The sequence below is a fragment of the Heteronotia binoei genome, chromosome 2 (assembly GCF_032191835.1).
Source record: "Heteronotia binoei isolate CCM8104 ecotype False Entrance Well chromosome 2, APGP_CSIRO_Hbin_v1, whole genome shotgun sequence".
Classification (NCBI taxonomy): Eukaryota; Metazoa; Chordata; class Lepidosauria; order Squamata; family Gekkonidae; genus Heteronotia; species Heteronotia binoei.
The window spans coordinates 200,047,727-200,061,516 of record NC_083224.1 but is presented as its reverse complement, the minus strand read 5'-3'; the positions used below and the strand labels follow the sequence as shown (position 1 = coordinate 200,061,516).

Below are 13,790 nucleotides of genomic sequence, written 5' to 3'. Positions count from 1 at the left end.
AAGAAGCAGCATATCATCATTTCCCTCACAGCTGCTGATCAGTGGTCCCACAACTCCAACTGCTCTTTAGCTCCCCTGTTCAGGCTGTAACCAGATCTTTAAAAAGGTAAAGATAGTCCCAGATTTCTGGGGTTGGAAAATGCTGAGCTGAATTGCTTCTCAGAAGGGGAGCAAGCTGGGGCTTCTGTTCGGGGTAGTGGAGGGCAATTTAATGCCTACTGCCTACTTTTCTCAGTCAGAGATCAGTCCAAGATATGCACAGGAAACTCTGAGGAGATTTACCTTGGCTAAAAGGGAGTCCCGGTGTGTGTGTGTGTATGTCTCCTTTGAGGGGTCTCTGGAGACGAGTTGCATATTCATCATCTGTAGAAGTTTCCAGAGTAATTTATTTGACATAAGCTCGACAGGATCCTAACCTTCTTTGAGACTGCTAAACATCTAAAGCTATACAAGACCGGTATTGGATCTGGATAACTGCAGAAAAAGGTACTGATGACTATCTTCATTCTGGGACTATTTAAAGTTAAACAAAATAAAATCAGAAGGTGGGAAATAGAGATTCAGAAAGCTTGGAAGAAGAAGGGGAGAAGGGGCGAAATTTGAACTTTGTAAATTTAAAGGACAGTGCTAAAAAGTGGAAAGGAATTTATTGTTTTGTCTACTTGCGGTTTTGGTGAAAAAGCCCCATCGTCACAGATTTGCAGCTCTCACAGTCAACACAGGAAATACGTCAAACATCGCGAGATCTTTTTACCAGTGAAAATGGGATTTGGTGGCAAGAAAAGCAGGAAGTGTCGGATGGAAGATCCTGAAGGAACTAGAAGCATGTATGACTATATGTATAGAGTGAACTCACTATATGCCAAGAAAAATAATCTACCAAGAGATGTGGTTATAAGATATATGACAAAAGAAATGGTGAGAAAAATCTTGAATAAAAATTTTGAAAAGACATTGATAGTGGGAGGCAGCAGAGTAAGAATCATGAAAGAATTGCCAAGACAAGTGATAAATGACAGAAAAGCATACAAAAAATTGACAGAAAAACTACATGACAATGAAATGAGGTATAGACGGATAATACCTGGAGGTCTGAGCTTTGAGCTGCAAGGAAAAAGGATTACAATTACAAGCACACAGAAACTGCGTAGGTTTTATGAAGAACATAAAGAATTTGCACCATGATGGGTGCAGCCGGAGCAGGATGTTCTCCGCAGCTGAGAACGAAACATCTGGAAGGAAAACTTTCTCCAGTAGAACACGGCACTTGAGCCCGAAAGATTCTACAAACCCTAATGATGTTACCAGCCGTGAAAACCTGAAATCTTTGAAAATAGAGATGTTACGAACGTAAAAAATTATAGACCAATTTTATTATTAAATAATGACTATAAAATATAAACAAGAATCTTGGCAGAATGGTTTAAATAATATTTGATAAACTTTATAAAGGAAGATCAAGTGGGGTTTCTTCCCAAAAGGCAAATAAGAGAAAATATCAGAATTGTTGTAAATATTGTAGAATATTTTGAAAGACATTCAGCAAAGGAAGTAGCATTATTCTTTGCGGACGCAGAGAAAGCATTTGACAATTTAAATTGGGATTTTATGTTTGCAGTAATGGAGATAATGGAGCTGGGAGAAAGCTTTATAAGAATGCAATATATACTGAACAACGTGCAAGGCTATGTATAAATGCTGATCTTACAGAAGACATGATAATCAGTAAAGGTACAAGACAAGGTTGTCCACTTTCTCCACTGTTGTTTATAATGACTCTTGAAATATTACTGATGCAAATTCAAGAAGATAAAGAAATAGAAGGATTAAAAGTAAAAGGATTTACAAATACAAAGCATTTGCAGATGATATAATGTTTATAAATGAAAACCCCATACAAGTCACACCTTTGTTGTTAGCCAAAATACAAGAATATGGGGAGTTGGCAGGACTTTGTATTAATAAAGAAAAATCAAAACTTCTATGTAAAAATATGCAAATAAATAAGCAACAAGAATTGCAGAGACTAACGGGCTATGAAGTTACCTCCAAGGTAAAATATTTGGGTGTGGAGATAACAATGAAGAATATTGATTTATTCAAAAATAATTATGAGAAGCTATGGCGTAAAATGGATGAAGATATGTTAAAGTGGAATAAACTTAATTTGTCACTGTTGGGTAGAATAGCCGCAATTAAAATGAATATTCTACCAAAAATAATGTATTTGTTTCAAACTATTCTGATTGTGAAAGACAGTAAACAATTTAATAGATGGCAAAGAAAAATTTCAGAATTTGTGTGGGCGGGGAAGAAACCAAGAATTAAAATGAAAATTTTAACAGATGCAAAAGAGAGAGGTGGATTTCAATTACCAGACTTAAAATTATATCATGAAGCAGTTTGCTTAGTATGGATAAAAGAATGGATAATGTTGTTAAACAAAAAACTCTTAGTGTTGGAAGGTCATAGAAATAAATTTGGCTGGCACGCTTATATGTATTATTGGAAAAAAAGATAGACGGCTTTTTCTCTCACCATTATATAAGAAATAGCTTGCTAAATACATGGATGAAATATAAAAAATATGGAGATGAGAGAAAACCGTTATGGATAGTGCCAGTCGAAGTGATAAAAATAACAGCTGAGACGGGTGAAGAAAAGTGGTTGTCATATAATCAACTATTAAAGATACAAAGTGGCAAAATAGAATTGAAAATTGCTGAAGAGCTGAATAATAAATATGATTGGTTTCAAATGCAACAAATAGAGCTTGGAGGAGAATGATATTAAAACTGAAGGAATAAGAAAAGAGCAAACAGAAATGGAAAAAGTTCTGCTTGGAGACAATGAAAAATTAATTTCAAAATTATATAAATTACTTTTAAAATGGTCTACGGAAGATGAAGTAGTGAAATCTCAAATAGTTAAGTGGGCAATTAATGTAAATAAATAAATACAGATGGAAACTTGGGAATATTTGTGGAAGAACTCTATGAAGCTTTCGACGTGTCATAGTATTAAAGAGAACTGTTTTAAAATGATGTATAGATGGTATATGACTCCTAAGAAATTGGCAAAGATGAATAATAAGATGCCAGACAGATGTTGAAAATGTAAAAAACATGAAGGTTCTTTCTACCATATGTGGTGGACTTGTAAAAGAGCAAAAAAGTATTGGCAGATGATTCAACAAAAAATTTCTAGGATCTTGGGATATGAATTTAAGAAAGTTGCAGAGACTTTTCTGTTGGGATTACAAATGGAAAAATTTCCAAAAGAAGATAGAACTATACTTTGGTATTTGCTTTCAGCTGCTAGGACATTATATGTGCAGTTGTGGAAGCAAGAAAAAATACCAGAGAAATAGGATTGGATTGTAAAAGTTATGACATGGAGTGAAATGGACAAATTAACAAGAATTGTAGGAGACTATTATTTAGAAGTTTTTAAGATGGAGTGGGAAAAGTTCAGAAAATATGTAGAAAAAGAGTGGAAAATAAAAGGACATTGGACAATTTTTGATAATAATTAAGTCTTAGAAAAAAGAAGAATATTAATTTTTGTTTTTATTAGTTAAGGGTTCCTTTAAACATTAGTACTTTAAGTAAATAACACCGGCGGGGGTCAAGTAACGGGGGGAGGGGTGGGTAGAAAGTAATATATGGGATAGAGAAAAGAAGTTATTAATGATGCAAGAAATATAATTTGTTAGCATATGTTACCAAATAAAATTGTTTTAACACAAAAAGGTAAAGATAGTCCCCTGTGCAAGCACCAGTTGTTTCCGACTCTGGGGTGACATTGCTTTCACAACGTTTTCACGGCAGACTTTTTACAGGGTGGTTTGCCATTGCCTTCCCCAGTCCTCTACCTCCCCCCCCCCCCCCCCAGCAAGCTGGGTACTCTTTTTACCGACCTCGGAAGGATGGAAGGCTGAGTCAACCTTGAGCCAGCTACCTGAACCCAGCTTCCGCTGGGATCGAACTGAGGTCATGAGCAGAGAGCTCGGACTGCAGTACTGCAGCTTTACCACTCTGCGCCACGGGAGTCTGCCCACAACTCCAACTGCTCTCTAGCTCCCCTTTTCAGGCTGTAACCAGATCTAGAAGGGATGAAAGAAGTATGTGCTCCAAAAAATAGGTTGCGGGAAATGAAGGGAGGTGGCATGAGACCCTGGGGAGGGACAGACTTTTGTTATGGGGTGGTTTGCCATTGCCTTCCCCAGTCCTCTACCCTTTCCCCCCAGCAAGCTGGGTACTCCTTTTACCAACCTCGGAAGGATGGAAGGCTGAGTCAACCTGGAGCCGGCTACCTGAACCCAGTTTCCGCCGGGATCAAACTCAGGTTGTGAGCAGACAGCTTGGACTGCGGTACTGCAGCTTTCCCACTCTGCGCCGCAGGGCTCATCTATAGTATGGAGATAGTGGTAACTCTGGGAGAGTTCCAGACATCACCTGAAGGCTGACAGCCCTATGCTGTAAAGATGAAGATGGGCCTTTGGTCTGATCCTGCCAGGCTCATCTGACATTAAGCCAGGCCCTTGGTCTGCTTTGCCCAGCAGTGACTCCAGCAGCAAAAGGTCATTCCTGAAATCCTTTCTGTAACCTGGAAATGCCTGGTTCTGTATAAAATGTTCTGTATAAAAAGCAGATTACCGCTCCCCAACAGTCTCTTGCAAAGTGCGATCAAGGCTTCTATCTCAAGATGGCAGACTAGAATTAGGGAGATTCAGGTTCGAATCCCCCGTCTAGCTATGGACTAGACTGTCTGGCACCCTAGGCAAATCTAACTTCTGGTGCCCCGCCCCTGCACGGATAACATCACCAAGTCACATGAGGGGGTGCCCAATTTGGCCAGCACCCTAGGCAATTGGCTAGTTTGTCTAGTGTCAGGGCCGGCCTTGACTATGGGAACTTGCTGGGCAACCTTGGGCCAATAACATAGTGTTTCAGCCTGATTTTCCCCACGGTTTTGAAGCTGAAATGGAGGAGGGAAGAACCATGCTGGAAGCCACCTGGGCTCTCCTTACCGGAGAGCAGCAGTGGTGTGTGTGTGTATACCTTAAATAAATCAAGCAAGCAAGAGAAACTTAATGCGACATACAGACTAACAATTTGGGGGGGTAAAAGCTTTCAGGAGTCAAAGTTTTTGAGGGCTCCTACCCCTCAAAATCTTGTTGGTCTCTGCTGTTGGACTAAAATCTATCGCTGTTCTATGGCAGAGCAACATGGTGGCCCTCTGACTCTTATCTGAATGCCACATACACTTAGCTGTTTTAATAACAATTAGCCACAGTGGATGGCTGCATGGAACATAGGCTCAGTGAATGTGCCTCCATCTCCAGAGGCAGTCTGCCTTTGAGTATCGAATGCTGGAGACAGACAGGGAACAGGTTTGTCAGGTTCCCAGAGGATTTTGGCTGGCTGCTTCCTGAGGTGGGATGTTAGGTTAGAAGGCTGGAGAGGTGGCATATAAAGTTTATAAATGGGCAAGGAGAGAAGTTGGCTTCCTTTCCCAGAGCATCTGACTGCGTCTGCTTCTTTTCTCCCAGTCTGACTGTGGAAGAGCACATTTGGTTTTATGGACGTCTGAAGGGCCTCTCTGAATACCAAGTCCAGGACGAGATGGACCACATAATAAGGGATGTGGGGCTGCCCCACAAGAGAGAGGAACAGACCAAGAACTTATCAGGTGAGTCTGGGGACAAGGGTTGCCAGGGTGGTGGAGCAGACGTAAGTGCCTTCCAGTTGCAACCAACATATGGCATAGGGTTGCCAAGTCCAATTCAAGAAATATCTGGGGACTTTGGGGGTGGAGCCAGGAGACATTAGGGGTGGAGCCAGGGACAAGGGTGTGACAAGCATAATTGAACTCCAAGAGAGTTCTGGCCATCACATTTAAAGGGACAGCACACCTTTTTAAATGTCTTCCTTTCATAGGAAATAATGAAGGATAGGGGCACCTTCTTTTGGGGCTCATAGAATTGGACTCCCTGGTCCAATCGTTTTGAAACTTGGGGGGGGGGGTACTTTGGGGAGAAGCACTAGATACTATACTTAAAATTTGGTGCATCTACCTCAAAAAACAGCCCCCCCCCAGAGCCCCCGAAACCTCCAGCTCAATTCCCCATTATACCCTATGAGAATCGATCTCCACATAGGGAATAATGAAGTGCTCAGCAGACATTTCCCTCCCCCCCACCCTTTCTGGCGACTCTGAAGCGAGGGATTGGCCTCTCTACTCACGAGTTGCTTCCAACTTCTCCAAAATAACACAGACACACCATTCCAAGAGGAAGCCTTTCCATCGGAGACTGAAGCCTCCAGAGGTGGAAACGCACATGGTCCTCTGGGAGCGGGGCTTCCCCCCACCGGCCAGCTGACTGGGGGCAGGAAGGAGCCTGGGAAAGCGGAAGAACCCCCGCTGGGACCTGGGGATTGGCAAGCCTAATATGGCAACGCCAGCGAAGGGCTTTCAAGGCAAGTGAGAAGCAGAGGTGGTTCACCATTTTCTTCCTCTGCAGAGCTTTCCTTGATGGTCTCTCTTACAAGTAGTACCCTGCTTGACTTCTGAAATCTGATGAGATTTGGCTGTACCCTGCTGCCTTCCTAAGTGACAAGACCCCCAATACTTCATGACCGATTATATAAATTGTGTGGGTTTCAGGTTTCCTCCCTAATATAGTTTCCCTGGCAGCAAGAGCCCTGTTTTCATAGTAATCGATTCTTGGGTACATCTTTGCATCATGGCTCAGTGGAAGCAAGAGGCTGTTGCTCAGCAAAAGAGGGTATGCTTTGTATACAAAAGGTCCCAGGTTCAATCCCTGGCATCTCCAGTTAAGAGAAACAGGTAGGAGGGGATGTGAAAGACCTCTTCCTGAGACCCTAGAAAGCCGCTGCCTGTCCGAGTAGACAATTCTGACTTTGATGGACTTATGATCTGATATAGTAGAAGACAGCTTCGTATGTTCATATGTCTTGTTTTAGAATGAAAGCTCAAAAATCCTCCCCAGAAGTTGCGTTTCCACTTCTGCATTTCCACAAGTGTTTTGCAGCATATGAGCTAACCATGATATATAAATTACAGAAGTTCCTAAATTGTTTTCTGTAGGAAGCTGTATAATCATAAGAACATAAGAGAAGCCATGTTGGATCAGGCCAACGGCCCATCCAGTCCAACACTCTGTGTCACACAGTGGCAAAAAATTTTATATATACACACACACTGTGGCTAATGGCCACTGATGGACCTGTGCTCCATATTTTTATCTAAACCCCTCTTGAAGGTGGCTATGCTTGTGGCCGCCACCACCTCCTGTGGCAGTGAATTCCACACGTTAATCACCCTTTGGGTGAAGAAGTACTTCCTTTTATCCTTTATCAGGAAGCACATTGCAGAGGTCTAGCGATTAAGCCAAGCCACATGTATGAAAACCATCTTCTCCCGCCCATTCCTGAAGGCCTTGCATCTGGGTATCGATTAGATTCTGACTGCGTACAGCAGATTCCAGGTTCCATCCCCAGCACCTCCAAGTAAAGGATCCCATTGTGATGCCACATAAAGTGGTGGTGGAAAATGCTGCCAGGTTGCAGCTGACTTACGATTGATTTCCCTGATTAACTTCCAAGGCAAGAGATTCACAGAGGTGGTTTGCCTTTGCCTGCCTCTACATAGCAACCCTGGACTTCCTTGGTGGTCTCCTATCCAGGTAGTAGCCAGGGCTGATCCTGCTTAGATGCTGAGATGATGAGATTGGCCTAGCCTGGACCATCCTGGCGTAAGATAGATTCAAGAGGGTCTGAAGCAACAGAACAAAGTTTGAGTCCAGTGGCACTTTTAAGACCAACAAAGTTTAATTCCGGGTATAAGCTTTCATGTGCAGGCACACTTCTTCAGATATGTTGAAACAGACTTAGCCAATCATTACATTACAGAGCCAGTCTGGTGTAGTGGTTAAGTGTGCGGACTCTTATCTGGGAGAACCGGGTTTGATTCCCCACTCCTCCACTTGCACCAGCTGGAATGGCCTTGGGTCAGCCATACCTCTTGCAGAGCTGTCTTTGAATGGGCAACTGCTGGGAGAGCTCTCTCAGCCCCACCTGCCTCACAGGGTGTCTCTTGTGAGGGAGGGAAATAAAGGAGATTGTGAGCCGCCGATTCGGAGTGGAGGGCAGGATATAAATGTAATATCTTCTTCATATAGGTAGAGAAAGGTTGTGGGGTGAGGGGGTTAGTTGCCATTAAGGACTAATTAGAGTCAAGATGCATAATGGTTTTTAATGGTTTGTTAGATTTATATCCCGCCCTCCCCGCTGAAGCAGGCTCAGGGTGGCTCACAACCAATACAATCACAATAACTTTTCAACACAGTAATTACATTATAATTAAATTAAACATTAAAACAGGTGCTTATATTGTTCAATGTCATATCATTTCCGATGGTGTTCAATATTGATTAGATATCATTCCTTACTACTATATGAGTACTTCAGAATCAATTAAAGGCTAGCTGGAATAGTGATGTCTCACAAGCCTTGCGGAACTGGGCGAAAGGCCGTAACTTCCTCCAGCAACTGGCTCCACCAATAGGGGGCAGCAATCGAGAAGGCCCTCTCTCCGGTGGATTTCAATCTTGCCTCCCTCGGTCCAGGGAACACTAATTTTGCATTTCAGATCTAAATACCCTCTGGGGAATGTGTAGGTAATTGAGTGATAACTATAGCTAAGATTGCATTAAAGTAGGCGGTAAACCTGTGAATAGCAGCAAATTAGCATGCAGATAATAAAAGAGTTAAACAGATACAAAAGCCAAGTGGCTTAGCATGTGTAGTGAAATAAAAACCTGCTATCTCTGTTAAGCCCTGGGGTTCCATAACGTAGCTTTTGTAACATGTGCTCTTTTCTCTGGAAAGGTGGAATGCAACGGAAGCTCTCCGTAGCCATTGCCTTTGTGGGTGGCCCCAAGGTGGTGATATTGGACGAGCCCACAGCTGGCATTGACCCCTACTCTCGCCGAGGGATCTGGGAACTGCTGATGAAGTATCGCGCAGGTCAGAGCATGCTGGCGTTGGGACCATATCAGGGCTTTTTTTGTAGGAAAAGCCCAGCAGGAACTCGTTTGCATATCAGGCCACACCCCTTGATGCCAAGCCGTCCAGAAGTGCATTTCCTATGCATTCCTGCTAAAAAAAAAAGCCCCGGGCCAGATTGTGTGTGTGGGTGTGTGTTGGGGTGTGAAGCAAGTAGATAAAGAGAAGCTTTTCCTCCCTGTCCCCTTGGATCCCTGGGCAGCCAGCACCGTTCAGATCTGGACAGGAGTTTTCCCCCACACAATTTATCATTAACTTGTGGAACTCACTGCCCCAGGACGCTCGCTATTTCAAATGGCTTTGATTAGACAATGTTAAGGACGGATCTGTCAGTGGATGCAGTGCTAGGCAGTCAAAACCTTGGGGGGCCCCTTGCAAATTACCGTATCTCAGAGTCGGAGCACCTGCAGCCCCCACTGCAGCCTGCAGGCCCCTTCTTCAAAGCCCCTTTGACAAAGCTGCAGGGGAGAGGCAGAAAGAGGCAAAGCTGGCGACAATGCCAGCTGCACCAGGCCAGTCAGGCAACGAGTGGCTCAGTTGCTGGCTGCCCGTGCAGGCTGGGAGGGCTGCAAGCAGGGAGAAAACCGGGGTGGGGGAAACTGGCCTGGGGCCCCTAAAGGCATGGGGGCCCATAGGCCGGTGCCTACTTGGCCTAATTGAGTGGATGGCTAGATGCAGCCTCCATGTTCAGAGGCCGTCCACCCTTGGAAGCCAGCTGCTGGGGTAATGGGGGGGAGGGGGGAGTGCCTTCCTTGCGGGACGTCAAGGGCGCCTGGTCGGGCACTGTGGGAAACAGGGTTCTGGGCCAGATGGAGCACAGGGCTGATCCAGCAGGGCTCTTTTTACATCTTCCTGGAGTTCAGGAGCACCTAAAAGGCTGACAGGATTTGAGACAGTTTAGGAGCTTTTGTGTGTCATTGCTCACTTTTGAAGCTCACTTCACAAAAGCTCCTCCCCCGCCACAACTGTTGTTAGTCTTTAAGGTGCTGCTGGACTCTTGCTACAACAAAGACAAGACTCTCCGGGTTAAAATACAATATGACTGTGTGAGAAGTGTACGCTATCAAAATGTAAAAGGAGAGCCTACGATACAAAACATGTCAGTCGTACAAAAAGTTAAAACCTCATTAGTTCCACAATGCTACTATGGTCTTTATATGGCACAAAGCCACTCTATTATATTCCAGTGCTGTATATGAGAAAGGGTCCAACGGAGAATCGGTCCGCTTAGCAAGCCGTTTCAGATCTGAAATCCTTCTTCTGGGGACCAATCTTAAGAACATAAGAGAAGCCATGTTGGATCAGGCCAACAGCCCATCCAGTCCAACATTCTGGGTCACATAAGAACATAAGAGACGCCCTGTTGGATCAGGCCAGTGGCCCATCCAGTCCAACATTCTGGGTCACATAAGAACATAAGAGATGCCCTGTTGGATCAGTCCAATGGCCCATCCAGTCCAACATTCTGGGTCACATAAGAACATAAGAGACGCCCTGTTGGATCAGGCCAACGGCCCATCCAGTCCAACACTCTGTGTCACATAAGAACATAAGAGACGCCCTGTTGGATCAGGCCAACGGCCCATCCAGTCCAACATTCTGGGTCACATAAGAACATAAGAGAAGCCATGTTGGATCAGGCCAATGGCCCATCCAGTCCAACACTCTGTGTCACACAGTGGCAAAAAATTTTATATATACATACACACTGTGGCTAATAGCCACTGATGGACCTGTGCTCCATATTTTTATCTAAACCCCTCTTGAAGGTGGCTATACTTGTGGCCGCCACCACCTCCTGTGACAGTGAATTCCACATGTTAATCACCCTTTGGGTGAAGAAGTACTTCCTTTTATCTGTTTTAACCTGTCTGCTCAGCAATTTCTTGTATATTATGTGCAATTTGCTAGGTCTAGTAGTGCCAAAGATTATACAATCGCCTGTTCTGCTGACAAGGAATGAGTTAACTATGGCATCCCCGCTATTATGCGTGAAGATTATTTATTTTATTTATTTTATTTTATTGGATTTATATCCCGCCCTCCCCGCCGAAGCAGGCTCAGGGCGGTTCACAACAGTAAAAGCATTTACAAATTAAACATTAACTAATTAAAATCTTACAATAAAACAATTTAAACATTTTAAAAACAGTTTGGTGCTAATAATAATAATAATACATTCCAGTAATTTTAGTCTTCTTGAGTTCCCTCCTATGTGGCTGTCCATTAAAAGCAAGTTGAAATAAAGCTGTCTTGCCGCAAGGCTCTTGTTTCTTCTGGCAGTTGTTTCCACCAATAGGGGGCCACTGTAGAGAAGGCTCTGTCCCGAGTGGTCTTCAGTCTTGCCTCCCTTGGCCCAGGGATCGATAACAGGTTCTGTGTCCCTGATCTGAGTACCCTCTGGGGAACATGTGGGAAGAGACAGTCCCTAAGGTGGACAAATCCTCAGTCATATAGGGCTTTAAAGGTAATAACCAGCACCTTGTAGCGAATCCGGTACACTATCAGCAGCCAGTGCAGTTCCCGCAGCCCAGGCTGTATGCGCTCCCGCATGGGGAGCCCCAATAACAGCCTAGCCGCTGCATTCTGCACCAGCTGCAGTCTCCGGATTTGCGACAAGGGCAGCCCCATGTAGAGGGCATTGCAGTAGTCCAATCTCAAGGTGACTGTAGCGTGGATCACAGTTGCCAGGTCGCCACGGTCAAGAAAAAGGACCAACTGCCTTGCCCGCCTAAAGTGGAAAAAGGCGGATTTGGCAGTGACTGCTATCGGGGCCTCTATTGTCAATGAAGGTTCCAGTAGCACCCCCAAGTTTCTGACCTTAGAGATAGCTTGGAATTCTGGATTGCAAGACTCCAACAGACATGGATGTTGATTGTATAATCTTTGCACTACTGGACCTAGAAAATTGCACATAATATACAAGATTGGTCCCCAGAAGAAGGATTTGAGATCCAAAGCAGCTCTGATACTGTATACTCATTACACAATCGTATTGTGTTTTAACACGGAGAGTCTTATCTTTGTTGTGGTTTAACCGCTCCTCTGTGGTCCCAGTAATACTGGGACTCTTGCTACGGACAGACTAACATTGGTTCCAGAACATGGTACATGTAGGGTACCACATTTTGAAAAGCAAAACAGGACATATTTCCGGACTGACTACTTCAAACAAATGATACTACAACAAAACTGCTTTTAAATACCCTTACTATTTAAGCTGTGATAATTGCTGTTAACTGAGAATGTTCCTAAACTTCTGACCCCCAAAGACAACATTTTCCATCATTTTTTTTTTTAGCCCAAAAGGACACACACCAAAAAGAGGACATCTGGTGGCCCTAGTATATGAAATATGTTGTTCTATGAAATCCATTTCCATGGATGTTGGCCCCATTATTCCTTCAGGACAATAATAGTAAAGAAAGAGTTAGAAATAAGCTTTATTCCAAATTGATAGGAAGCATAGGTATCAAAACTGTATGGGGCCAAATGAGACCTATGTAAGTGGACAATTTTCAACCATTTCTACCAACACTGATTTCCCAAGGAGAGCAGGAAAAATCAAGTCTTTGCGTAACCAATCAAGGTGTCTTTTCTGAAATCAAGAAACTTGAGGGCTTAGGGATGGAGACCTGTCAAATGATACCTTGGCATGGATTTATGACAAATCTAAAACTATACCATGGAAAATGGCTTTTTTTTTAGTGCTCATAATCCAAATCAGTGCATAAAGAAAGTGAAAAGGGTGAATCATGTAGGCCTATTTTATTCCTGAATAAAGATTACAAAATTTTAGCAGGCATATTGAATAGAATCCTATCAAAATATAATGGGATGGACCATAAAGGATTTATTAAAGTTAATTTAGGGGAGGGACGGTGGCTCAGTGGTAGAGCATCTGCTTGGTAAGCAGAAGGTCCCAGGTTCAATCCCTGGCATCTCCCACTAAAAAGGGTCCAGGCAGTAGGAGATGGAGGGATGGTGGCTCAGTGGTTGAGCATCTGCTTGGTAAGCAGGAAGTCCCAGGTTCAATCCCCGGCAACTCCAACTCAAAGGGTCCAGGCAGTAGGAGATGGAGGGACGGTGGCTCAGTGGTAGAGCATCTGCTTGGGAAGCAGAAGGTCCCAGGTTCAATCCCCGGCAACTCCAACTCAAAGGGTCCAGGCAGTAGGAGATGGAGGGACGGTGGCTCAGTGGTAGAGCATCTGCTTGGTAAGCAGAAGGTCCCAGGTTCAATCCCCGGCAACTCCAACTCAAAGGGTCCAGGCAGTAGGAGATGGAGGGACGGTGGCTCAGTGGTAGAGCATCTGCTTGGGAAGCAGAAGGTCCCAGGTTCAATCCCTGGCATCTCCCACTAAAAAGGGTCCAGGCAGTAGGAGATGGAGGGATGGTGGCTCAGTGGTTGAGCATCTGCTTGGTAAGCAGGAAGTCCCAGGTTCAATCCCCGGCAACTCCAACTCAAAGGGTCCAGGCAGTAGGAGATGGAGGGACGGTGGCTCAGTGGTAGAGCATCTGCTTGGGAAGCAGAAGGTCCCAGGTTCAATCCCTGGCATCTCCAAAAAGGGTCCAGGCAAATAGGTGTGAAAATCCTCAGCTTGAGACCCTAGAGAGCCGCTGCTAGTCTGAGAAGACAATACTGACTTTGATGGACCAAGGGTCTGATTCAGTATAAGGCAGCTTCATATGTTCCTATAT

The 13,790-nt window shown here is 44.1% G+C and overlaps 1 protein-coding gene across 1 annotated transcript in view; it reads left to right on the top strand.

Moving 5' to 3' along the window:
* Window positions 1-13,790, top strand: part of LOC132567469 (phospholipid-transporting ATPase ABCA1-like) — a 202,319-nt gene that overhangs the window by 72,347 nt on the left and 116,182 nt on the right. Inside the window, exons 19-20 of the mRNA XM_060233145.1 lie at window positions 5,555-5,694; window positions 8,916-9,053. Of these exons, the coding sequence (XP_060089128.1) occupies window positions 5,555-5,694; window positions 8,916-9,053 (278 nt within the window). The remainder of the gene's footprint in view (window positions 1-5,554; window positions 5,695-8,915; window positions 9,054-13,790) is intronic.